This window comes from Erythrolamprus reginae, chromosome 2 (genome assembly GCF_031021105.1).
Source record: "Erythrolamprus reginae isolate rEryReg1 chromosome 2, rEryReg1.hap1, whole genome shotgun sequence".
Taxonomy (NCBI): Eukaryota; Metazoa; Chordata; class Lepidosauria; order Squamata; family Dipsadidae; genus Erythrolamprus; species Erythrolamprus reginae.
Genome location: NC_091951.1, coordinates 286,936,090 through 286,961,376, shown reverse-complemented (window position 1 = coordinate 286,961,376; position 25,287 = coordinate 286,936,090). Strand labels below are relative to the sequence as shown.

Here is a 25,287-nt window from a genome sequence, read left to right as displayed (position 1 = left end):
CAATATTTTAAGAGTTAGTCTAACTGATCAAACTGAGATAATTTATTGTGTATTTGCAGTGATGAAGCAGCCTGCTTTGCTGTTCAGAAAGGGTTACAAGCATCCAGAAGTAACATTAAGTTTTTTAAACATAATGATATGGCTGATCTTGAGCATCTACTACAAGAGCAAGAGATTGAAGATCAAAAGGTATTGGAGTTTTGGAAAAAAAAATAGCGTATAACAAGCAACATTTTTAACTAGATAGCATATTTGAATAACTTTATTTTTTATTATTTATTTTCCAGTGATAACCATCCTGAATAGTAACATTAGAAATAGTTTCAGGTGGTGTTTTTAATTTGGTGATTGCATTGTTTGGAAAAGGCAGTGGCATAACAAACAGGAAAAAAATCTGGCAGTAGAATTGGATGCAGTTTCCCTTTTTATTTTATACATGAATGCATGTGCTCAGCTAAAGTACCATTGATCATGCAGTGTAAAAATGCTCAGTAAATTGTTTTGCTCCTGAGAAAAATAGTAGATAACAATTCTTTGTGCTTCTCCTCTGGATAAAATGTTTATTGAAGTAAAACTCCATCAACATTTGTTTTATAAGGTCAAGGGAAAAATAACAAATAATTGATATATTAATGTTAAAACAGTTTATTACTGTATATATAGAGAATATTTGCTCAGTTACAAATATGTTTATTGCAATTCTAATAAAGTAAACAAGTTGATTTTCAGCGTTCTATCTGGTTTTGATAACATTTGAAAATTAAGCTAAAAAGTTGATATATTTTCATTATTAAATTGTTTGTTTTTCTGCAGAACCCTCGAAAAGCCCGTGTAACACGAAAATTTATTGTAGTGGAGGGGTTGTTTATTAATACTGGGGATATTTGTCCTTTGCCAGAATTGGTAAGTAATTCCTTCTTTTAATATCTAGCTAACTTTTACGGCATATAAATCTAATTAATAAATACATTTTTACAGGCTGCAAACTAAAAAAAATTAAAAATGGTAAATTGCTTACTAAAAATGGAATCAAATTTCTATAAAAAGATATAAAGTGTGGTCTTCCCTTTGCCAGCTTTGATGCTGGTGGCTGATGCAGAGGGCTGAAGAAAAGATTTGGTAATGGCATGTCAGAAGATAATATTTCTTGTTCTAGTTCTATATTTCATTCTCTTCTCCTGTTGGAAAATATCAATTAATGTTCAGATGTTTGCCATAATTTAAAAACTTGGGTCTATGACAATTTGCCACATCCAACTCGCCATGGGAAAACTCGCCAGGGACAAAAGTTACATTAATATCAAAGAAATGGTGGAATAGAATACCAGTAATTAAATAATAGATGCAAAAGGAGGGGCAAAATGAAGTATAAATGACAAACTTTTAAAAAAAAAATATTTATTTATTTATTATAAATAATTGAATTGTTACATTGTCCTGTGGTGAGTTGTCCTACAGTCAGTTGGCCATTGCAAATAGTATCACAGTGTTGGCCATAGAGAGTTGGCTATGGCAAGGTAGCCGCAGTGAGTTGTCTATGACAATTTGTCCCATTCTATGGATTATGAGGGTCAATTCCTGGACTTTATACTATTGTAGGCAAACCAGTAAACCTATTCTATAACCATATGCTAAGTGTTCCACTAAAGAAAAGTCAAAGAATTCAGCATTAGAAAATGGAATACTTATTTACGAGTTTGAAAAATCAAGTTTAAAATCAAAGCTACTGCAACACGTGAAAGGATGATTTCACTAAGGGGTTGTAAAGTAATGGGAGAATGTGTCAATAGCCTCTGTAGCCTAATACAATTTCCACCATCTTGAAGCAGCAGCAGATTCCACTAATTAAGAAAACGCTTTCACAGTTGTCAAGTTTATGTAACATAAATAAATTCAGTTTCTTGGCAAAGGAATATTTCTTCATAGAATATAAACATTGAAATGTCTGCATTCCTGGGGTCATTTTATATTGAGGATGTTGGCTATAAATGGTGCTTTTAAAAACATCTCCTATGGTTAGCTACTCAAAATTCTACTTTTTTTCCATTAGACGACATGTTAGTGAGAAAATGTGCTAAAATGTATGTGCATTTTGAAGGATGTCCACTCAAACCTCAAGGTGGCTGGCAAAATAGAACAATTAAAAGTATAAGCATCATAAAAGGCAATTTGTCTTACTAAGCAAATAGCCTTGATATTATTTTACAACAAAAAAATTGTTCTAGAAGACATTCAGTGGAAGTCTACACCTAGTAACTAAAATGCATGAAGGTTGAGTGTCCAGGAAGATTCTCAATCATCCAAATCATGGTTGTCCCATGACAACCAAAAGGTGGCTAGACTTTCTTGGGTTTTTTCCCCTTCAAACCAAGGATACAGTGAATGTTGAGCTGAAGATAGTCAACAGTAGAGTATTTTGAGGAGGCCTGGTGAATTAATAGTTAAAATGCAGTATTGCAGGCAAAGTGTGCAGTTTGATCATGATGGGGCTCAAGGTTGACTCAGCCTTCCAACTTCCGAGGTTGGTAAAATGATCACCCAGATTGTTGGGGGCAATATTCAAATCACGCTTCCACATTGTAAATCACCTATGGAGTGCTGTAAAGTGCTATTGGGCGGTATATAAGCCTAAAAGCTACTGCTATTGCTATTTTGATAAAATTTTCCTTCCTGAGCATTCATTAATCATGCATTGCTTTGTGTCATTTGTTAATGCATAATCTACAGGTAAAGTTAAAATATAAATACAAAGTGAGATTGTTTTTGGAAGAAAGTTTATCCTTTGGAGTATTGGGAGAACATGGACGAGGAGTTACAGAACATTTTGGAATAAGTGTAAGTCTATGTTATATCTAAAAGAAACAGTTCTTAATACTAGCAGCCAGAAAGTAAAGTTTTGATCCAGTATCTTTTTTACATTAATGTCTTCAAATAAATAAACACTGTGCAATAGCAAGAAATGACATATTACAAGTTGCCAGAAAATCCTGTTATGCTGTTTAACTGAAATTGTGGAACCCACGGTCTGATTTTTCTGTATATAATATTCTTTTTTAGAGGAGAAGAGGAAAATAAATTGAGGTTAGACTAGTCTCAACAACACTTAGCTATTTTTGATGGTAGAATAAGAAATTTCAAAAAGATACATGTGGTAACAGAAATGTGAACTTTATTTTCTTTTTCTTGTAATGTACTTTCATTCATTAAATATTTTAAGTATTATGTATCTGTACATGACCCATTGGAGAGTTAGGATTTATTTTCTTACAGTTACTATGCTTTCACATTTTAACATTACGTAATTGGCATTTCTTGTGTTAGATTGATGACATTGATCTTATAAGTGCAAATATGGAAAATTCCCTGGCTTCTATTGGAGGATTTTGCTGTGGACGATCCTTTGTTATTGACCACCAGGTATGTGAAGGACCTTGAAAGACAAACTATGACAGAGTTATCTTTTTGTCCTCCCCGGAGATATCTTCCCCAGTGCCAGCAGCACTTATGCAGCTCCAGACCATGACATTCCCCTATTTCCCACCACCACGCTGGACTGTAGGCAAGACACCCTTGTCTTTATACTTCTCATGGTTGCCACCACATACGCTTGACAGCACCTGAACTAAATAAGTTTATCTTGGTCTCATCGGACCACAGGACATGATTCTAGAAATCCATGTCCTTAGTCTGCTTGTCTGCAGCAAACCATTGGTGGGCTTTCTTGTGCTTCATCTTTGGAAGAGGCTTCCTTCTGTGATGACAGCCCTGCAGACTAATTTGCAGTGTATGGTCTGGGCACTGACAGGCTGACCTCCTCACCCCTTCAACCTCTGCAGCAATGCTGGCAGCTCTCATACGTCTATTTCCAAAAGCCAACCTCTGGATATAACGCTGAGCATGGGCACTCAACTTCTTTGGTTGACAGAGTGGAACCTGTCCTGTTAAACTATTGTATGGTCTTGGCCATTGTGCTGCAGCTCAGTTTCAGGGTCTTAGCAATTTTCCTACAGTCTAGGCCATCTTTAGGTAGAACTACAATTCATTTTTTTCAGATCCTAGAGAGTCCATTGCCATGAGGTGCCACGTTGAACTTCCAGTGACCAGCATGAGAGAGTGAGAGCAATAACATCAAATTTAACACACCTGTTCCCCTTCATACCTGGAACCTTCTACCACTAATGAGTCACATGGCATCATGGAGGGGAAACAGCTACTTAGGCCCCATTTTGACATTATCACTTAGGGGTGCACTCACTTTTGTTGCCCCAATTTAGATATTAATGGCCGTGTGTTGCATTATTTTGAGGGGACAGCACATTTACACTGTTATACAAGCTGTATACTCACTACTGTACGTTGTAGCCAAGTGTCATTTCTCCAATGTTATCAAATGAAAAGATATACTTAAATATTTACAAAATCTGAGGGGTTGCACTTCTGTGACATACTGCATATCTAATGACTGATTCTACATTGTAAGCACTCCGTGAAAATTGCTGTTTTTAACATTTTCATGAATTAGGAAGGTGGCCACCTTGCTAGAAGGCTGTGCCAGGGGCCTCCATTGAAAAGCAGCATCAGTTACTTGAACACTTGCAGGTAGTCCTTGACTTACAACTACAATTGAATCCAAAATTTTCATTGCTAAGCAAAATGGTTGTGAGTTTTGTCCCATTTTACAACCTTTCTTGCCAGAATCCTTAAGCAAATCATTCCAGTTGTTCAGTCAGTAACAGTTGTTAAGTGGATCTGGCTTCCACATTAACATTTATTGTCAGAAGGTCACATGAGCCTAGGACAGTGATGGCTAACCCTTTTCTTGTCACATGCCAAAAGCACGTATATACTGTATGCTGTCATGAATCAGTGTGTGCCATTAACCCATAATGCAATGCGTTTGTGACCCCCCCCCTCCCATGTATCCTGCCCCTCACTACACACCATATTTCCACCCCGTGCTGCGCTCAAGGCCTCTCCACCCCCCGTTTTGTACCTAGCAGTCCTCCCTGCAGCCTCCTGGAACCAAAAATGCCACTGGGTAGTGCACTCCTATATCCCATTTTGGGTCTAGCAGGCCTCCCTGCAGCCTCCTGGGACCAAAAGCAGGTCTCGCATACCTCTGCGTTCTACCCGCTCATGCATGTGCAACACTTCCATGCATGTGTGCACTAATCCTGCATGTGCCCCACCATCCATCTTTGCAGCAGATACCCAAAATCAGCTGGCCAGTGGGAGGCGTGCGTGCATGCATGGTGGAGCTAAGCTGAGTGATGACTCACGTGCCCGCAGAGAGGGTTCAGCGTGGCACCCGTGCCATAGATTCACCATCATTGGCCTAGGACTTTGCAACCATCATAAAGGCATGCCGGTTGCCAAGTGACTGAATTTTGATTACACAACCAGCAATAGTCATAAATGTGAAAAATAGTTATGTCTTTTTCAGTGCCATTGCAATTTGGGACAGTCACTACCTGTACATCATAAAAATGAGATTGGGGAGGCTTATTCCAGTAAGAAGTTTTAGATAATACACATTATCTCAGTTTTGTACATATTTTCTACAAATTGCTTGCTCTGCATGTTGTCAAATCAGAATTATCCATTGTTGGCAGGCCCTGAACTTTGGGGAAATACTGTATTAATATCAGATGCTGAGAAGTAGCTTTTATTTGGTACTGAAGAATTGATGCATCTTCCTTGCCAAGAATGAATTTGCCTTGACATGTTGTAGCTGATAGGTGATGGGTGGGGACAAAATATCACTAGAAGGATATTAGAATAATTGTTCTCCTATGTGCTGCTAGAGAGAGTCCAAGCATGGGATCAAACTTTGATCGGTTGTTAAGGACTGAGTTTAAATTTAGCTTTCAGTGCGCCCTCTATCTGCTTCACAAGTCAGTTTTCAAAACTCAGTTGAGTAGAAGGGATGTTTGTAATTTTTCTCACAATTATTGCTGCCGGAGGTGTGCAGGCTAGCTTGTATGTTGTATTTACTTCTCAAATAGTTTTGAAATAGAAAAGTTAAGTTATATTTATAAAGTGTTAATGCAATCATATAAGAGCCAGTTTAGTGCAGTGGTTCAGGCTGGAAATCAGGGGAGACTGAGTTCTAGTTCCCCTTTAGGTATGAAGCTTGCTGGGTTTGGACTCTGACTTTAGACTGGTCACTCTCAGTTTTAGGAAGGAAGCAATAACAAACCACTTCTGAAAAATGTCTATGTAGATTCTCAATCATTCAGGACATGGTTGTCCCACGGGTGCTTTTTTTCAAGAGGGAACTGGACTTTTTTGTTTTTCTTTGAAAAAGTTTTGCTTTTCATCCAGAGCTGAAGAAGCTTGTTGGATGAGAAGTGAAACATCCTCAGAGAAAAACAAGAAAATCCAGTTGCCTCTTGAAAAAAAGCGACACTTCTGAACAAACTTACCAAGAAAAACTGTCCTGGCAATCCCTGAGAATCAGACATACTTATTTATTATTATAATGTATAGGTTGCCTAAGCTAGCAAGAACCGAATTAGATAAAATACATAATTAAGTGATTGCTGTCTTTTTGGATAAAAGGTTCTTAAATTTAGTTTTCGCTTTCTTTCAGTTAAACAAATAGTTGAATATTTACCTGTAGCTTCTGTATATAACACTTGGAATATTAATATTTAATATTATTACTTTTGTTCTCAGAGGCTATCTGGTCAAGGCTATTGCTTTTCAGCCTCTCTGCCTCCCCTCCTAGCTGCTGCCGCCATTGAAGCTCTCAATATCATGCAAGAAAATCCAGGTAATTTTTATAGAATTTAATAATTTTAGAGAATCAAGTTATGTTTTGAAAAGTACTTTTGAGCTTTGAGAGATACGGACTCATACACTGGCATGGGTTTATTGGGTGATTCTGATTGACAATCACAGTTGCCTATAAGGTAGTATGGGATTGCATTTCATATTTGACTTGAACTGAGAGTTTTCAGAATGATGTCTATATTTCATACATACAAACTTATATTCACTTATGTCTTTTCTAATTACAGTGAGTAATTCATAATGTAACAAAGATTGCAGATGATACATGTTTATATAAAAAAGTATTCCTAGCAATTTAACTGACTGCAAGAAATGTTCAAACAGCTTCATTTCATGTGTTGCACCATAAAAGACAGAACAGTGATTTTTGAAAAATACTATTACCATATTCTTCACACTGTAAGACCTATCTTATCATAAGACATACTCCAATTTTTGGCCTCTGTGCCTCCAAAATGAAAAATATGGTATGTCTCCCACTCAATAACTTGCCAAGATTAAATATACCCAAATCTTTTGTCTTTTTTCAAAGAGGTTAATTTTTAGTTCTATGAACATCTGCATCACCCTGTCTTTGAACTTGGACCATTTTCTCTGAATCCTTATTGAAAGGTATTCAAAACTGTTCACAATAGACAGAGTGTTACCCATCTTTCCAGAAATCAGATCTCTTCTGTGAAAGTCACTTATGTGACCTGTTATAGATCTATAGCACAGGTAGTCCTTGATTTATGATTACAATTGAGCCCCAAATCTCTGTTGCTAAGTGAAATATTTGTTAAGTGAGTTTTGCCCCATTTTACAATCCTTCTTGCCACAGTTGTTAAGTGGGTCACTGCAGTTAGGTTAGTGGCACAGTTATTAAGTGAATCTGGCTTCCCCATTGACATTACTTATCAGAAGGTTGCAAAAGGTGATTACATGACCTTGTAACACTGCAACTCTCATAGATACGAGTCAGTGTCTTGAATTTTGATCACATGACCATGAGGGTGCTGCAATGGGTGTGAAAAGTGAAAAATGGTCATAAGTTACTTTTTTCAGTGCTGTTGTAACTTCAATCTGTCACTAAACAAACCTGTAAGCCAAAGACTACCTGTATTCCCTTTTTGGTCCTCTTTCTATAAGTTTAAAGGATGGATGAGGATATTACCTGCACACACATACCCAGAGTATTGAATTTAAAGTTTGATCTTTAAATGTATCAGCAGGAAGAGATAATTTTTTTCTAGATTTGATATGTTTTGGGATCACATTTGGTCTTTAAGCCTTAAGCTGGAAGTCATATTCCAAAAATAGTTGGATGGAACAAAACTAAATGTATTTATTTTTTAACTTTATATTTAAAGTAATCAAATTTATAAAGCCATTTGTCTTACCAAAAGCAATTCTGGGAAATGCACAAAAATCAGATAAAAACAACAGAAACCAAACTCTTAAAATATAAAAATCCATTTTAATAAATATAACTGCAATTTGGCAGTTCAAATCTCACCAGGCTCAAGGTTGACTCAGCCTTTCATCCTTCTGAGGTGGGTAAAATGAGGGCCCAAATTGTTGGGGTGAATAGGCTGACTGTAAAAATGCTTAGAGAGAGCTGTAAAGCACAGTAAAGTGGTATATATGTCTAAGTGCTATTACTTTAACAGTGTAATAGGGAAAACAAAAATGCCTACCTCATCAGGGGACCTAAACAAGTCATAGCACAGAGGGCTTTTCAGAATATCCAAAGACATGAGGCTGATGGAAAGAATGGGCAAATAATCTTAAATAGCTATTTAAACTTATATGTCATGTTTAACTAATTAAACTGATATTCAATAATGTTTTGTTTATTTTCTGTTTAGGCATTTTTCATGTTTTAAGACAAAAGTGTAAGCAAATATACAAAGCTTTACAAGGGTAAGTAAATTCATTGTCATCTTATTTAAAACTTGACTTTAAGGCGAAAAATGGCTTTTAAAGAGATTACTGCTTTTTACTAAAGCCCTAGAGGGGTGTAGCTTAAAAAAAAAACTCAACTCAAAATATTTTTGAGTTGAAAACAGTTTATTGTAGTGCCGTGTATAGACCAGTGATAGCGAAAGTTTGCCAAAAAGGTCGCATGGAAATGCGCGCACTCGTTGGGGCTGTGCTCCCAAAAAACTGAGCCTCTAGGTTCTAGAGTGCATGCGCGCCCAACAATAAGCTGGCTGTGCATGTGCTGGCTGGTTTTCAGCACTGCAACGTGCGCACAAAAGGAATGCATTCCAGAAAAGCCAAACTTCTGGGTTCTGGTGTGCATGCACCCCTGAGAATCAGGTGGCCGGCACGCGTGCTCACACCTGTTTTCTGCAATGCTGCGCATGCATGCCAGAAATCTGGAAGACAAACAGGCAAGGCCGTGCGTGTCAGACAACATGGCTTTGCATGCTACTTTGGGCATGCATGCCATAGGCTTGCCATGGGTATAGACCATATTTTCTTGCTATATTTAGAAATTTTCTAAAATATGTATTTCAGATATTTTGGTGATACTGTAGACATATATTATAAATTGTACAGCATAATAAACATTATATAAAAAGGGGTTTTCAGGCAACCACAGTTCTCTTTGTGCATTATTATAAAAAAGTTGCATTATTATAAAAAAATACAATATTAATAACAGAAATGCAATAGATCTTAAACCAAAGTTGGGACACAATTAAGACATAATTACTTTTTAAAAAAGGTTTCTTACTCCTAAGCACCTTTACTATCTTGTTGAAAAATATCCCTTTTGTATTAAGGAGGCTTAGCTCCTGTATTAATGCAGAGACTATTGACCAACCTCTCTCCTTGTCTAAAAATCACATCTGCATATTCCAATATACAGTGGAACCTCGGTTAACGAATGCCATGGATAGCGAACATTTTGGATAACTACCAAAATTTTTGTTAAAACTTTGCACCGGATACTGAACAAAAATTCAGATAACGAACAGAAATGTTTGGTTGTTATTTGAAATGTTACACCCATTGTCCCTTACTCCCCCCACCTCCTTACCTCTGCCTTCATCTCCTTGCCAGGGGAGCAGCAAATCGTCGCTTTGGCTATGACAAGGCAGGTGCAGAGTTTGCTGGTCCCAGTGGCTTCTCTTTGAGGATAGCGGTGGCAGCAGTTTCTCTTCGAGGACAGTGGCAGAAGCGGGGGGGAGGCGGGGGGCTGGGCATGGACATGACGTTCCCGGCACTGCTGCTCCTCAAAGGGAAGCCGCCGGACCTGCCTCAGCAGTTGCTGCCACCAACGCCACCAGCTGGTCCTGGTGGCGGCAACTGCTGAGGCGGCTCTGGCAGCTTCCCTTCTAGGAGGAACAGCACCAGGAATGTCACATCTATGCCCAGGCCCTTGCTGCTGCCGCCGCCACTATCCTCAAACAGAAGCCGCCACCACGACCAGCAAACTCAGTGCCTGCATGCTGAGGAGATGAAGGCAGAGAAACAAAAGGTAAAGAGGTAAGAGCGGGTGAGGGACAATGGGGGGGAGAGAAAAAAATCCTTTATCGCGGGTGGTCCTGGAATGGAACACCCACGATAAACGAGGAATCCATTTTCCCCATAAGAAATAAAGGCTGGGAACCAATTAAATCCATTTCCTTAATTTCTTATGGGGAAAATTGTTTTGGATACCAAACATTTCAGCTAATGACCAGCATTCCAGAACGGGTTGTGGTCGTTAGTCGAGGTTCCACTGTAATTTAAACAAGAGATGTCATGTTGCAGTCTTCTGAGTCTTGATAGGATCTTGGCTGTTCTTCACCATCAAAGTGTACTTGGTTTCTCCTTTAAAGCTCTAAAACAAAACAAAAAACATTTTGTTTTGGACCCAAAACCAAATATTCCAACTGTTCTGCAGGTATATTCTGGATCAATCATAGTTCAGCAGGAAAAACACCTGGAATCTCTCTCAAACTCTCTCTCTCTATGTGTGCGCGCATGTGTTTGTGTGTGTGTGTGCATTTGTATGTATATGTGTGTGTTTGTGTGTATGTGTATTATACATTTATATATTATAAATGTGTGTGTGTAACATATTTTTTGCTGATAATGAAAATGAAAGGAGACTAGTATAGATCTATTTTGAGCTTATTTTCTCTTGCCAGCTTGCCATTACTCGACAAAAAATCATACACACACCTGTCTGTCTGTCTTTCTGTCTGTCTGTCTGTCTATCTATCTATCAAAAATTTATATTCCCAATTATGCATGAAATCATACTTGGAAGAACATTGCCATGATTTTTATGGGATAGTGGAGCTCTCTCCCCTGTTATATTATTTATTTATTTATTGGATTTTTATGCCACCCCTCTCCAAGGACTCAGGGCGGGGTATATGATGTAACATATCCTAATAAATGGCCATACCCTTCATCTTCCCAAATATCCCTTTATCTTCATTTTCCCCTTCCCTGTGTCTTATCAGCCACATGTTCCAGCCTGATATAACTTATCATCTCACCAGCAGCTCAAACTTCCCAATAGCTTTTTCTTTTGTGCTATCCTGCCTCTTCTCAGTTACCAAAATACTCTTGGTTTTTCTCACTTTTACTTTTCTCCAGACACTTCTTCCTGGAATTAGGGGGTTGCAGTTTTTATCCAAAACAAAACACTCCTGCTTTGTTTCACATCCAGACTAAATATGCATGTCCCAGCATTAACCACCCACAAAACTATCTGTTCTGTGCCACGCACAGAATTATCTGGGCATAAATCATTTGGCATATCTCTATTCTAACCCCAATTTTTTGATACATTTTTTTGTCTCACATATGTTTTCATTATGTAAAAAATATGTGGATTTTTACCGTGTTCCTTAAGAACCATGTTTCTCAAACATTTTGGCCTCAAGACTCCTTTCTTAAAATTCTTAAAAATGATTGAGAAACCAAAAAGGTTTTATTTATGTTGATTACACCATTGATACCTACTGTATTAGAAATTAAAACTGAAAAATGATACAATATGTATTTATTTCACTTCTTGACCTCCTGAAAGGCTCTCAGGGATCTCCAGGGTTTTCAGACCACACTTTGAGAACCGCTGCTTTAGAATATGATCAGCTTGCTTATAAAAAGCTAACTGCTGTTCTCTCACGCACTCTAATTGTTTGACCTTTTGTCTGAAAAGGCCTGTGTCTGTCTCTTTGCTTTGCTTATTCTTTTCTGACGAGATGTGTATTTGAGTCAGATGACAGTTTATTTTAAGTAACTGACGAAAGTAACATAGAAATCAACTTGAGGTTTGTATAGCAGCCTCTAGAAATTCAGACTATGTTTATTACAGAGTGTTGTTTGGCCAAAACCTGAAAATGTCAAAGCTTTGATTTGGCTGAGGTTCAAAGGTGTCTTCTCACATTACCCCAGCTGTTCCTTTTACAACCATTATTTGAGTTTCTGAAATATTTTAACAGATTGTTTTGTTAGAAATGTCTGACTGAATTCAACAATACGCGTGCTTCTGAAATAGTATATTGATTTCACAATTTTTATGGTGTTGTGTATTGGTAACAGTGGCCCATAATAAAATAGGGTTTTTTTTGTTATTTAATATGTATTATTTTAATTCTGGATCTGTTGTTTTCTCATAATCCAAAAAAAAAAAAATCACATCTACTGAACCAAGTAGCAGTTTGGAAAGGTTTAATAATTTCTATAATTGCCAATAGCACTCCATTAGGATTATAACTTCCCCCATTATTACAAACTGATCTCTATTGATTGCATGCTTATTATGAGATTCTTGGATTCCAAGTTGCTATTAAATTTTTCTTCTTTAAATAGTATACTATTGTAATATGTAAATAATTGAGAAATTTATCTTGTATGAAAATCCAAATAATAAAATATATGTTAGGCTCAGAATTGCCTAAATTTTAGATTATAATAACATGCTTATATTGTGAACTTACATTATAGTCTTAATGTAGATGCTGGTTCTCCCTTGATAATGGCTCTCTATTAATAAATAGCTCTCATAACAAATGACTGCTATATTGCAAAATTGTAATAAATATACACTGTTAGCTTTTTTACTTCTGTTGTCTTTGGAATTAAGATTTTCTACAGGTTATCTCAACCCCTTTCTAAAATAATAATGCATTGACTTTATATAATCAATTTAGAATGATGTCCACTTGCTCTCAATTTTGATTTCATTGATTTAATTCAGTTAATTAGATTAGAGCTTCTGAGTTGGCAATGCTTTTGTGAATAATTGGTAGCAGTAAAAATACATTTTAGGAAATTTAGGGGAGGGGGAATTCTATTCAGGTTAGAAGTATATTTTTGGCATTTATGCAACCCTTAAGTGACCCAGTGGGGTCAAGGCTTTCAACTTGTCTGTCATAAGCTAGAGCAATAGCTTGTGTAGCAGTGGGAGAAGAGATAAACCGCAGGAACAATGCCAAATAATTCTGCTTCATGGAGCATGTCCAAAAGTAGCATGGTATGCCCCTTAAAATACCTAGAATTAGACGGTATCCTAGGAAAATTACCATTCATCTAATCTAGGAATGTTTTCCTTTTGACGCTTAACAAGTACATATAGAAAAATATTAATACAGCTAATTTTGAACAGGAACAGAAAAATAGATCAGGCAGGCTAGATGGAAGATTCATGGTTATCTGTAGCTAACATTAACAACCTGCTTTATTACATGCTGTTTGTTTCAATTCTTATGGAAGATTATGAGTAGTGATCTTAGTGTTCAGGTAATCTGCCTTGAGATGAAGTGTGCTCTAGATTATATAATTCCTGCTTTGCTGCCTTGCACAAAACCCAGCACGTTCAGTTCACTGTTACAGCAAAATTGTTTTTTTCAGTGACCCTGAAAAAATATAACCCTGTGTTTGATTTAACGTGGTTGCTTTTTGTAGGATTCCTGGTCTACGACTAGTGGGACAGTCGTTTTCCCCAGCATTACATCTCCAGTTGGAAGAAAGTACTGGATCTCGAGAATGTGACATGAGGCTACTGAAAGAAATTGTAGATTATGTAAGATTTCTTTTTAAAATGTTGAATCCTTCAAAACTGAACTTTATTTGTTTATTTATTTATTTATTTGTCAAACAAGTATAGTATTATAGTACATATTAGCATAACGTAACATAACATAAGTAGAATGTCGTAATAGAAAGGATAATAAGACAATAGGACAGGGACATTAGGCACAAAAGTGCACTTATGCACGCCCCTTACAGACCTCTTAGAAAAGGGGAGAGGTCAATTGTTGATATTGTAAGGTTGAAGATTTTGGGGTTGGGAGAGGCAATGAGGCAATCAGGTAATGAGTTCCAGGCAGTGACCACTCTATTGCTGAAATCGTATTTTCTGCAGTCAAGTTTGGAGTGATTTACATTCAGTTTGTATCTATTATGTGTTGTTGTTGTTAAAGGTGAAGTAGTCACTGACAGGGAGTACATTATGATGTATGATTTTATGAACAACAGTTAAATCAGTTCGGAGACGACGTAGTTGTAAATTTTCTAGATTTAGTATTTGAAGTCTGGAGGAGTAGGGTAATTTGTTACGTGAGGAGGAGTGAAGATCTGCGCTGAATTCAGCAAGGAATTCAGCACCGATTCCTCCCAGCAAGCTGTGCACTAGTTAGGGCTGCAGGTCAGTCTTTCACCAGAACCCCCACCATCCCAAAATACTCAAAAACCAGCACTTGCCGAGCTGAGTTAGGCGCCAACTCGTTCCCGCGGTAACGTTTGGCACGAGGCTCCCAATCTTACAGCCGCCGCTTCCTCGGATCCTGCCTTTTGTGCAAGCGGGGTGGGGCAGCGGCAGCACCTTTTCTAAGCATGTGAGGGCGGACAATGGGGAGGGCAACCGAGATGGCTCTCATTGCAAGCGCCACATTGCTCTCTTCGGAGGCCGGAAGAGGAGCCTGCAAACGGGTCCAGGAGTCTCTAATAAGGGATTGCAGAGAGGCGGCTTGCCACCACCGGACCACGGGAAAGCCTCTACCGCCACTGCTGGCCACAATCTTCGGCCAGGCAAAAGACATGGCGGCGGACGTTCTTAGGCGTCCTCCGGCACCACCGTGTCTTTTGCCTGGGAGAAGAATGCTGGAAGCGCCTCTGTTCTCCCCACCCCGATAGAAGACCGTTGGTACTAAAGGGAGGGAAAAGCGCTTTTGGAGCACCAGATGAAATGGGGAGGGGGGGCGAGATGTCCCCAAGGCTGCCCATCTGCAGATGAGCTGTTGGGCAGAAGAAACGACGCTGGCTCTACTGTGCGGAGTTTGAAAAACTTGCACGGAGTTTGTTGAACAGTGGCCAGTAGCACAGGATGCAGACGCTCACCCACAGGCCGGATAAATGGCCTCAGCAGGCCATAGTTTGGGGACCGCTGATCTAGAGTCTTTGAGTTTATTGTTTACAAAGTTATAGAAGGCACGAGTTGATTTTGTACGTAGGAGGTTTTCTTCTTGATTAATGTGATAGTTGGTATACATTCAGTCTTTATTTGATGACATAAATTTTTATAGCGGTTTTTAAAGTTTGCAACATAGCCTGTTTTATTTTTACACCAGAGTAATCTTTTTTTGGATTGTAGCTTTCTTATTTTTATGGGTAATTTATTTTTCTTGGTTTGGGTGAATATTAGAGGTACATAGAATTTTATGACTCTTTGGATTTTGAGCAAAAAAATATTGTAATAGTCATCTACAGTGATACATCCGGAGAATATTACTTGAGCAAGAAACATGGCCCAATAGTTTCATGCTTTGTCATGAGACTTAAACTAATTTTCATCTGTCTTCAATTACTGCTAGTATATTAATACAAAGAGTGGACAACAAACCAATATTATGTCAACATTGTTTTGTTTCACAATATTGGTTGGTTTCAACAAAACTCACATTACATTACCTATATTTTATTATTAATTGAGCTAAGGCATGAAATCAGAGTTGTTACTAGAAGCCACAAAAGTTTCTATATGCTTCAAATGCCCCACAGAAGTGAGATGTGGATTGAAGCAGGGTATTTTTACTAATTGGAAGAAAGGAATAATAGAGAGGAGGCTCTGCGCACAGTGATTCAGGCCCTCATCACATCCCGTCTTGATTATTGCAATGTGCTCTACATGGGGCTACCCTCAAAAAGTGTTCGGAGACTCCAAATAGTCCAGAATGCAGCCACGCAGGTTGTCGTGGGTGTACCTCGGTACACTCATTTAACACCTATACTCCATGGAGCTGCACTGGCTCCCTATTAGTCTCAGGGCACAATTCAAGGCGTTGGTTATTACCTATAAAGCACTATATGGCTCAGGATCAGATTATTTATGGGACCGTCTCCTGCCACATACCTCCCAGAGACCAATTAGAACACACAGAGTCAGCTTCCTCCAGGTCCCATCAACTAAATAATGTAGGTTGGCAGGACCATGGGGGAGGGCCTTCTCTATTGCCACCCCAACTTTATGGAATCAACTTCCCCTTGCAGTCCGTACGGCCCCCACCCTGCTGGCCATTCATAAGGCCACAAAGACCTGGCTATGCCGGCAGGCCTGGGGGCCCTAAACCAATCTACTAGCTTCTCCATATATAGTATATGAATTTGGTATGAATGATTAGTGCGTGTTGTTGAATCGTTTTTTAAATTTAATTAGGATTTTAATAATTTCTCGTTTCTTCTTTCACTTTATTATTTTCATTGTCATTGTAATTTTATATTGTTGTGAGCTGCCCTGAGTCCTTCGGGATTGGGCAGCATAGAAGTCAAATTAAATAAATAAATAAACTGATAGAAGAGAGGTGCATTATTGGAAGGGGTATGTGTGAGGAAAGAGGAAACAGAAATCGTAGAAATTAGGACCAGGGAAAATTTCTATATGTTGCCAGTATTTCAGGATAAAAACATTAATGGGCATTTTGTATACTTAATTGTATAACTGATTCTATGTCTTTTTTCCAGTGTATGAACAGAGGTATTGCTTTAACTCAGGCTCGCTATTTGGAAAAAGAAGAAAAATATCTCCCTCCACCTAGGTTAGTAACTACTTCCTTCTATTAAAATAAAACTTTTATCAGTTACATGGTATAGTTGTGGCAGATTGTACTAGAATTGATATATTTTAAATATTTCTAGTATATTCCTAGATTGCCATTAAATATAAGACAAGGATTCTTTTTTTAGTTCATTAACTGAACAATGGAATGTTCAAGAAAGATTTTTTATATGAAGCTCCCTCATTAAATGTATTAAGGTATGGTGGATACAGAGTGACTCTATTAGCCAATTAATCCCAGTATTATCTGTATTAAGTAGCAGTCCTTTACAGATTAACTGTCCCATTGATGTATATTTTTATCCATTAAAAAAAAAAATCTGCCTTTCTACCAGTAGAAACAGAAAAAGCAACCAGCACAGTCCAGTGAATATAGTAAAATGACAACAATTTGCATTATTATAATTACAAGTAAAATATCTACAACGTGTACAGATAAAACAAACCTTTCCAATCTATCAAACAATGATAAAGTTGGAAGGTCTTCTAGTCCAAGCCCCTTATACCAGATAAAATGATTATCCAATCTTTAAATGTCAATATTTATAACAATACAAAAACACAAGATAATAAAAGAGAGAAATCTTAAACTGGAAATAGAACCTAAATGGAGAAAACAATTTACATTCTTAGGCTACATTCATTTATTACTACTCCGTGCCCTAGAACAGGGGTGTCAAACTCACAGCGCATGGGCCGGATGCCTCATGTGCTGGCCACGCCCACCCCTGGTTTAGCAAAGGTGGGAAAGTCATGATACATCACATGATGACAACATGATGATGCAAATTTGACACCCCTGCCTTAGAAGTTCTCGATAGATTAAAAAAAGTCTAAGGATTGATTTTAAAAGTTTGAGGATACAGACAAATGTCATTTCTCAAATAAATTGTGGGCCTTGGAAAATAACCACACTATTGATTGCATTAGGGGAAAAATCAGTAGCCATTTCAATTGATGTCATAAATCTAATTACAGCTTTTCACTTCATTCAATATGTACAGGTCTAATTATACCAATTCTAGATTATTATTTTTTTAAAAACTGTACAGCAAATAGATATCAATTGACTGTTTTTGTCCCTTCCAGCATACGGGTGGTCGTGACAGTTGAACAAACAGAGCAGGAATTGGACAAAGCTGCCTCCCTTATCAGAGAAGCTGCAGAATCTGTACTAAACTGAGGTTGGATTGCTTCGATTTTTGTCTCACACAACACTAGGGATGTTGGTGTTTTCACAGTGTGATGACCTGCACTTCAGAGATTTAAATTATTTGGATTATAATTTGATGGAACTGAAAGTTGGACTTTTATCGGGCCATTTCACACACAAAAACAGATATACAAATACTGGAACACTAAACATACACTATATGGAAGTTTAGGTCTATCTTTAGATTGTTTAAACTGGGACTCACTGTTATACTGGTATTTCACATGAGCAAGATGTTGTCTCCATTCTCAAAAGTCTTTCTTTCCCTAGTTTTCTAAATGCATACCAAATTTTTGACATAAGTTAAAGTACATGAAAAAAAGAAAATTTTACAGAATACTCTTTCAGAATATTCTTAATTTAATCATTCTTAGTAAAATATACTGTTTTGAACATTTTTCAAAATAACCTATCAGAATTGATACTTAACATGATATTATAGGATCCTATGGAATTAAGTATTTAAGGAGCTCTTGTATGTGAATGTATGTTTAGATCATTCCACTTCTGGATTTCTTGAAAACATTAGCTTTTTAAAAATCTTTGTTGAATTTAAATTGCATATCTCATTTCATTCCAGTTTCCATTATGAGTTGCCATTTACCTTTATTTACTATGTACTTAACCTTTATACCAGTGCCCCAACTACTGATAATGTGCAGTCATTTAAAGCCATAATATGGACATAAAGTTACCTATTTACACTTCAGGTGGAGTGTGAGTTTGTATATTAAAAGAGTTTTACACAAGGTTGATGTCTTGATGAAATACAGTTGGAGCCGGTGTTTGGCAGCAAGAATAAAAATTGGGCACAAAGAGGATACAACAGTAATTTGGTAGGTGCTTTAATCACTGGATAAATTAGTTTAGTAAAGGGTCTATGTTTTATATATATACTTACTGCTAATTTTTTTTAACTAATTAGAAATTTGTACATGTCATTGCATGGAGTTCATATCATCTGTACTAAAGTATTTCCAAACTTTATACCTAGAATGTAATTGCTTGAGATCGCAAAGTCTTTGGCATAGATTTTCAAGAGATTACAGTAAAACAACAGTCAGTTATACCAAAGAAATTACAATATGCCATTATTCTTGTAACCTTCAAGGTAGCTGAGATGTTGTGATATATGTAATGTGAATTGCCACAAGTAGGGTTCCAAAGTCATGATTAAGATCATGTTTAAGATTTTCTAATATGTCCAGGTTGGATTCTTTACCCTTGTGCCTTCTTTGGTTGCTGCTAAATTGATTCCATTGCTATATTTGGACATATTTTTTTATTAAAAGCATATATTTGATCCAGTATTTCAGTTATTTCTGAAGTCTTTGTTACATTGTACCCAATTGTGTGCATCAATTACAAGAATTGTTTCTGATTTTAAAAAAAATTGCTGAATATGATTCGAAATGATTTGGAGTATCTTCTATTAACAAAATTAAGTATCCTTTTGACAGTTATTTTAAATCAATAGTTGGCTTCAATTTTGTTACCTGCTAGTAATTAGTTGATATTGTCAAACTTCCTCTTCTACATTGTCCCCCTAACCCAGCAGATAAATATCAATATATGTGGTAATTGAGCCCCAACTCCTATTATCTTCAATAAGCTAAATTGGCTCAAGAAAATAATTACAGTACCAAGTGTTCTTCGAATTTGAGTCAATTTAACAAATATGAAGACAGATTTATGATATGCAAATTGAATACGCTAAAATGGACCGAAACAGAATCTCCAGGCATTATTTGGCAATATAGAAAATGAGAAGAATTAATTTGTATATAACACACTTGAGTGTGCAGCACCTGATTTGGTGTTTCTAGTATCTCTTAAGCCACTGGTATATTACCTGAATATATTGTCTGGAAATATTTGCAGTGTAAACCGTTGTTTAAAGGTGACAGTATGGGAGCATAATTTCAGTCTTCAATTAGAACCAATCCTAATAGTCTTTATTGTGACACCAAAAAATCATCTGTATCAATGCAGCTCAGGGAAATCAAACATTTTATATCAATAGTACTTATTATGAATCTGAATCGCATTAATCAGCCTTCTGAGCAGGTGATGAAGGGTTTTAATAACAGAAACAGTATTTATTTATTTATTTATTTATTTATTTATTTATTTGGATTTGTATGCCACCCCTCTCCGAAGACTCGGGGCAGCTCACAACACATGGAACAAATCATAAATAATCTGACAAATTTAAAATATTTAAAGATTTTTTTAAAAAAATCCCATATACTAACAGACACACTCACAAGCATACCATGTATAAATTAAACATGCCCAGGGGGAGATGTTTCAGTTCCCCCATGCCTGACGGCAAAGGTGGGTTTTAAGGAGTTTACGGAAGGCAGGAAGAGTAGGGGCAGTTCTAATCTCCGGGGGGAGTTGGTTCCAGAGGGCCGGTGCCGCCACAGAGAAGGCTCTTCCCCTGGGGCCCGCCAACCAACATTGTTTAGTTGACGGGACCCGGAGAAGGCCCACTCTGTGGGACCTAATCGGTCGCTGGGATTCGTGCGGCAGGAGGCGGTCTCGGAGATATTCTGGTCCAATGCCATGAAGGGCTTTAAAGGTCATAACCAACACTTTGAATTGTGACCGGAAACTGATCGGCAGCCAATGCAGACTGCGGAGTGATGGTGAAACGTGGGCATACCTAGGTAAGCCCATGACTGCTCTCGCAGCTGCATTCTGCACAATCTGGAGTTTCCGAACACTTTTCAAAGGTAGCCCCAGGTAGAGAGCATTACAGTAGTCGAACCTCGAGGTGATGAGGGCATGAGTGACTGTGAGCAATGAGTCCCGGTCCAGATAGGGCCGCAACTGGTGCACCAGGCGAACCTGGGCAAACGCCCCCCTCGCCACAGCTGAGAGATGGTTTTCTAATGTGAGCTGTGGATCGAGGAGGACGCCCAAGTTGCGGACCCTCTCTGAGGGGGTCAATAATCCCCCCCCCCCCCAGGGTAATGGACGGACAGATGGAATTGTCCTTGGGAGGCAAAACCCACAGCCACTCCGTCTTATCCGGCTTGAGTCTGTTGACACCCATCCAGGCCCCAACAGCCTCCAGGCACCGGCACATCACTTCCACCGCTTCGTTGACTGGGCATGTTTTATGTGATGGAATGAAATGTAATACAAACCTAAGGGGAAAGGGTTGTTGAAATAGTAAAAATTGTAAAGGAAATCCTCCAAAGCCATTAAGAAAACACCACAGTGCTATGAAAAAAAGTATTTTTCTTTCTGCTCAAAACCCTGAAATGTAGAATTGGCTAATGCTAGACCACAAGAGTGTAATGCAGTGTAATGTTCAGTTTTGTATGCGGGGAAGAGTGTAATGAGATATTCTCTTTTAACAGCAATAAAGACAGACGTCTTGATATCAAAAGAATTTTAAAGAGAATGTGGGGAAACCTAAAGGCAACATTCCTAAAAAGAATGCTTCAGCATATATTGAGAAATCACAGCAGAGAATATACCTGGAGTAAGAGCACCTTCTATTTTCCACTTTTCTGGAAGATAAAGGGTGTGAGAGGTCCAAGATCCTGTATGTAATTGTATAATAAAAGTAGCATCAAGATTCATAACATAGATTTCCCAATCTGGTCTACTTCAAAAGGTTGCAATCCATCTTGAAAGGCTGAATGCACTTCTCCATCTTCAAGGGAACTTGGGAGGGTGAAATCTTGAGGGGTTTCTCAAATTATTTCTGCCTTGGTCTCCTATTTCTTTTGTCTGACCATTGTCTTTATTGCAGCTCTTCCTCCTGCACCTTGACATTATTGCTATGACCCTTCACAAAGCCTCAGTTCAAGTGGAATTGAAATAGGCACTGCTACCTTTCCAGATAATGCTAAACTGTAAAACGTATGTTTAAATGGGTTAGCCCAGTGTAGGAGTAGACGGTGTATCCCAGTCACCCTATATGGCTGGCTCCTCCTGATGTTCTTATCCTATATGACTAAAATAATAATATACATTAATGTGCAGCTGGTAGGTTGAAAGGACAGTGCCAGCCTCTAGCATTATCTTTATTTCAAAGATTGCCTTTAGGGCCTTTAGCTGCAATGGTGTTCTGAGAAAATAACAGGGCTTTGTTTGAAAGGATCTTAAGTGTGACCACCTGCCTTCAAAAAAGATACCCGGAGGTAAATATGTCCACAGATTCACTGTTTTGTGTTTGAATTATGCACTCGCAACAGGAAAACTACAGGGAAAATGTTTGAAGTAGTGCTATTCTGCCCAGATGAGCTGGTGCTAAAACAGTCTTTATGCAAATATGCAATTACAGTCGTATCTTCACCACCTCGAAGACTGAAAACTAAACCAATGGAAGTATTTAGAAAACAATGTGTGAAAAGTGAAATCTATCTCAACTTACAAAAATATGCTAGACATGGATGTTTACTAAGCATATTTCTCTTTTGTGCTTTTGAAATGTGATCCTGGTGAATGGTGGACTGTTTTTATTGTCCGCCCCCGCCCCCTCCTTCCATCTGGAGTTTATTACTTCAAAAGGACCTGTGGAGTGTTGGCATTTACTTATATCTGGCTGCTACTGCACACCAAGATTGCATCCTTACAATATTTAGAAAATGTACTACAGCGGCAAAAAGAAATATCTTGCCAATGTCTTCAGCACATATGAATGCAGTGGCGTTCACGGAAACAGAAAATGGAGGTGTCTGTTCAGGTGAGTATATGCATATATGTGGTATATAGAGCGCTGGTGAGACCACATTTGGAGTACTGTGTTCAGTTCTGGAGACCTCACCTACAAAAAGATATTGACAAAATTGAACGGGTCCAAAGACGGGCTACAAGAATGGTGGAAGGTCTTAAACATAAAACGTATCAGGAAAGACTTAATGAACTCAATCTGTACAGTCTGGAGGACAGAAGGAAAAGGGGGGACATGATCGAGACATTTAAATATGTTAAAGGGTTAAATAAGGTTCAGGAGGGAAGTGTTTTTAATAAGAAAGTGAACACAAGAACAAGGGGACACAATCTGAAGTTAGTTGGGGGAATGATCAAAGGCAACATGAGAAAATATTATTTTACTGAAAGAGTAGTAGATCCTTGGAACAAACTTCCAGCAGACGTGGTTGGTAAATCCACAGTAACTGAATTTAAACATGCCTGGGATAAATGTATATCCATTGTAAGATAAAATACAGGAAATAGTATAAGGGCAGACTAGATGGACCATGAGGTCTTTTTCTGCCGTCAGTCTTCTATGTTTCTATGTTTTGTTTCCTCACAACATGGAGAAATATGAGCCCTTTTCCACTTACCCCCACCCATGGCCCTAGTAAATCATGACAATATTTTTTTTCCATATTCCCATGACATTGCCTTTATCTTGGTCCAACCTGAAATGAAGAATATCAAACTGGCTGCTCTCTCACAGTTCTGAGGAAGGTTGAATTTTTAAAAATGTCCTAGAATAATTACTGAAGGGAAAATCTCTCCATCTATGAATTGTAAAAATGTACAGTATGTCTATCAAACTATAGGTAGACCTCAACCATGAGAGACAACAGGAGAAAATACATCCAGAAAATCATATTGTCTGATTTTTAATGAATTTATTTCCAAATTATGGTGTAAAATAAGTATTTAGTCAGTAACAAAAGTTCATCTCAATACTTTGTTATATATCTTTTGTTGGCAATGACAGAGGTCAAACATTTTTTGTAAGTCCTCACAAGGTTGGCACACACTTGCTGGTATGTTGGCCCATTCCTCCATGCAGATCTCAAGAGCAGTGATATTTTGGGGCTGTCGCTGGGCAACACAGACTTTCAACTCCCTCCAAAAGTTTTTTATAAGGTTGAGATCTGGAGACTGCCTAGGCCACTCCAGGACCTTAACATGTTTTTACGAAGCCACTCCTTCGTTGCCGTGGCGGTGTATTTGGGATCATTGTCATGCTGAAAGATCCAGCCACGTTTCATTTATTTATGTTATTTATTTATTTTATTTGTCATACAAATATAGTATTGTATTGTAGTATATTTAACATAATATAAGTATAAAGTAGAGGTAGAAAAGATAAAAAAGACATTAGGACAGGAACGGTAGGCACAAAGGTGCATTTATACACGCCCCTTACAGATCTCTTAGAAAAGGGGAGAGGTCTATTGTAGACAACCTAAGGTTGAAGATTTTGGGATTGGGGGAAGAAACAACAGAGTCTGGTAGTGAATTTCAGGCGTTGACCACTCTTGCTGAAATCGTATTTTCTGCAGTCTAGTTTGAAGCGATTTACATTTAGTTTGTATCTATTGCATGCTCTTGTGTTGTTGTTAAAGGTGAAGTAGTCGCTAACAGGGAGTACATTGTGATGTATGATTTTTATGAACAACAGTTAAATCAGTTCGGAGGCGGTGTAGTTGTAAATTTTCTAAACAGTAATTGAAGTCTGGAGGAGTAAGGTAATTTGTTGTGTGAGGAGGAGTGGAGGACTCCTCTTGTGAAGTATTTCTGGACCCCTTCAATTGTATTAATGTCTGTTCTGCAGTGTGGATTCCATACAGGTGAGCTGTATTCAAGAATTGGTCTGACAAATATTTTGTATGCTCTGGTTAGTAAATCAGTGCTTCTAGAGAAGAAGCTGCGTAGAATTAAGTTTGTGACTCTTAGTGCTTTTTTGGCAATGCTGTTGCAGTGGGCTCTGGCACTTAGGTCATTAGAAATGAGTACTCCAAGATCTTTGACTGAGTGAGTGTCTTCTGCGAGTTCCATTTGTCCAAGTGTGTCCATCATCTTCTGTACCCTTGCTGATGGAAGGAGGTTTCCACTCAAAATCTCACGATATATGGCCCCATTCATTCTTTCATGTACACGGATCAGTCGTCCTGGTCCCTTTGCAGAGAAAGCACCCCAAAACATGATGTTGTCACCCCCATGCTCCACAGTAAGTATGGTGTTCTTTGGATGTAACTCAGCATTCTTCCTCCTCCAAACACGACGAGTTGTGTTTCTACCAAACAGTTCTACTTTGGTTTCATCTGACCATATGACATTCTCCCAATACTCTTCTGGATCATCCCAATGCTCTCTAGCAAACTTCAGATGGGTCCTGACATGTACTGGCTTAAGCAGGGGGACACGTCTGGCACTGCAGAATCTTGAGTCCCTGGCGGCGTAGTGTGTTACTGATGGTAGCCTTTATTACGTTGATCCCAGCTCTCTGCAGGTCATTCACTAAGTTCCA

The 25,287-nt window shown here is 38.1% G+C and overlaps 1 protein-coding gene across 1 annotated transcript in view; it reads left to right on the top strand.

Moving 5' to 3' along the window:
- SPTLC1 (serine palmitoyltransferase long chain base subunit 1) overlaps nucleotides 1-19,363 on the top strand; it is a 37,663-nt gene extending 18,300 nt beyond the window's left edge. Inside the window, exons 7-15 of the mRNA XM_070742833.1 lie at nucleotides 60-189; nucleotides 814-903; nucleotides 2,728-2,835; nucleotides 3,322-3,417; nucleotides 6,679-6,775; nucleotides 8,643-8,697; nucleotides 13,693-13,810; nucleotides 16,747-16,820; nucleotides 17,930-19,363. Of these exons, the coding sequence (XP_070598934.1) occupies nucleotides 60-189; nucleotides 814-903; nucleotides 2,728-2,835; nucleotides 3,322-3,417; nucleotides 6,679-6,775; nucleotides 8,643-8,697; nucleotides 13,693-13,810; nucleotides 16,747-16,820; nucleotides 17,930-18,023 (862 nt within the window). The 3' untranslated portion in view covers nucleotides 18,024-19,363. The remainder of the gene's footprint in view (nucleotides 1-59; nucleotides 190-813; nucleotides 904-2,727; nucleotides 2,836-3,321; nucleotides 3,418-6,678; nucleotides 6,776-8,642; nucleotides 8,698-13,692; nucleotides 13,811-16,746; nucleotides 16,821-17,929) is intronic.
- The last annotated feature ends 5,924 nt before the right edge of the window (nucleotides 19,364-25,287 follow it).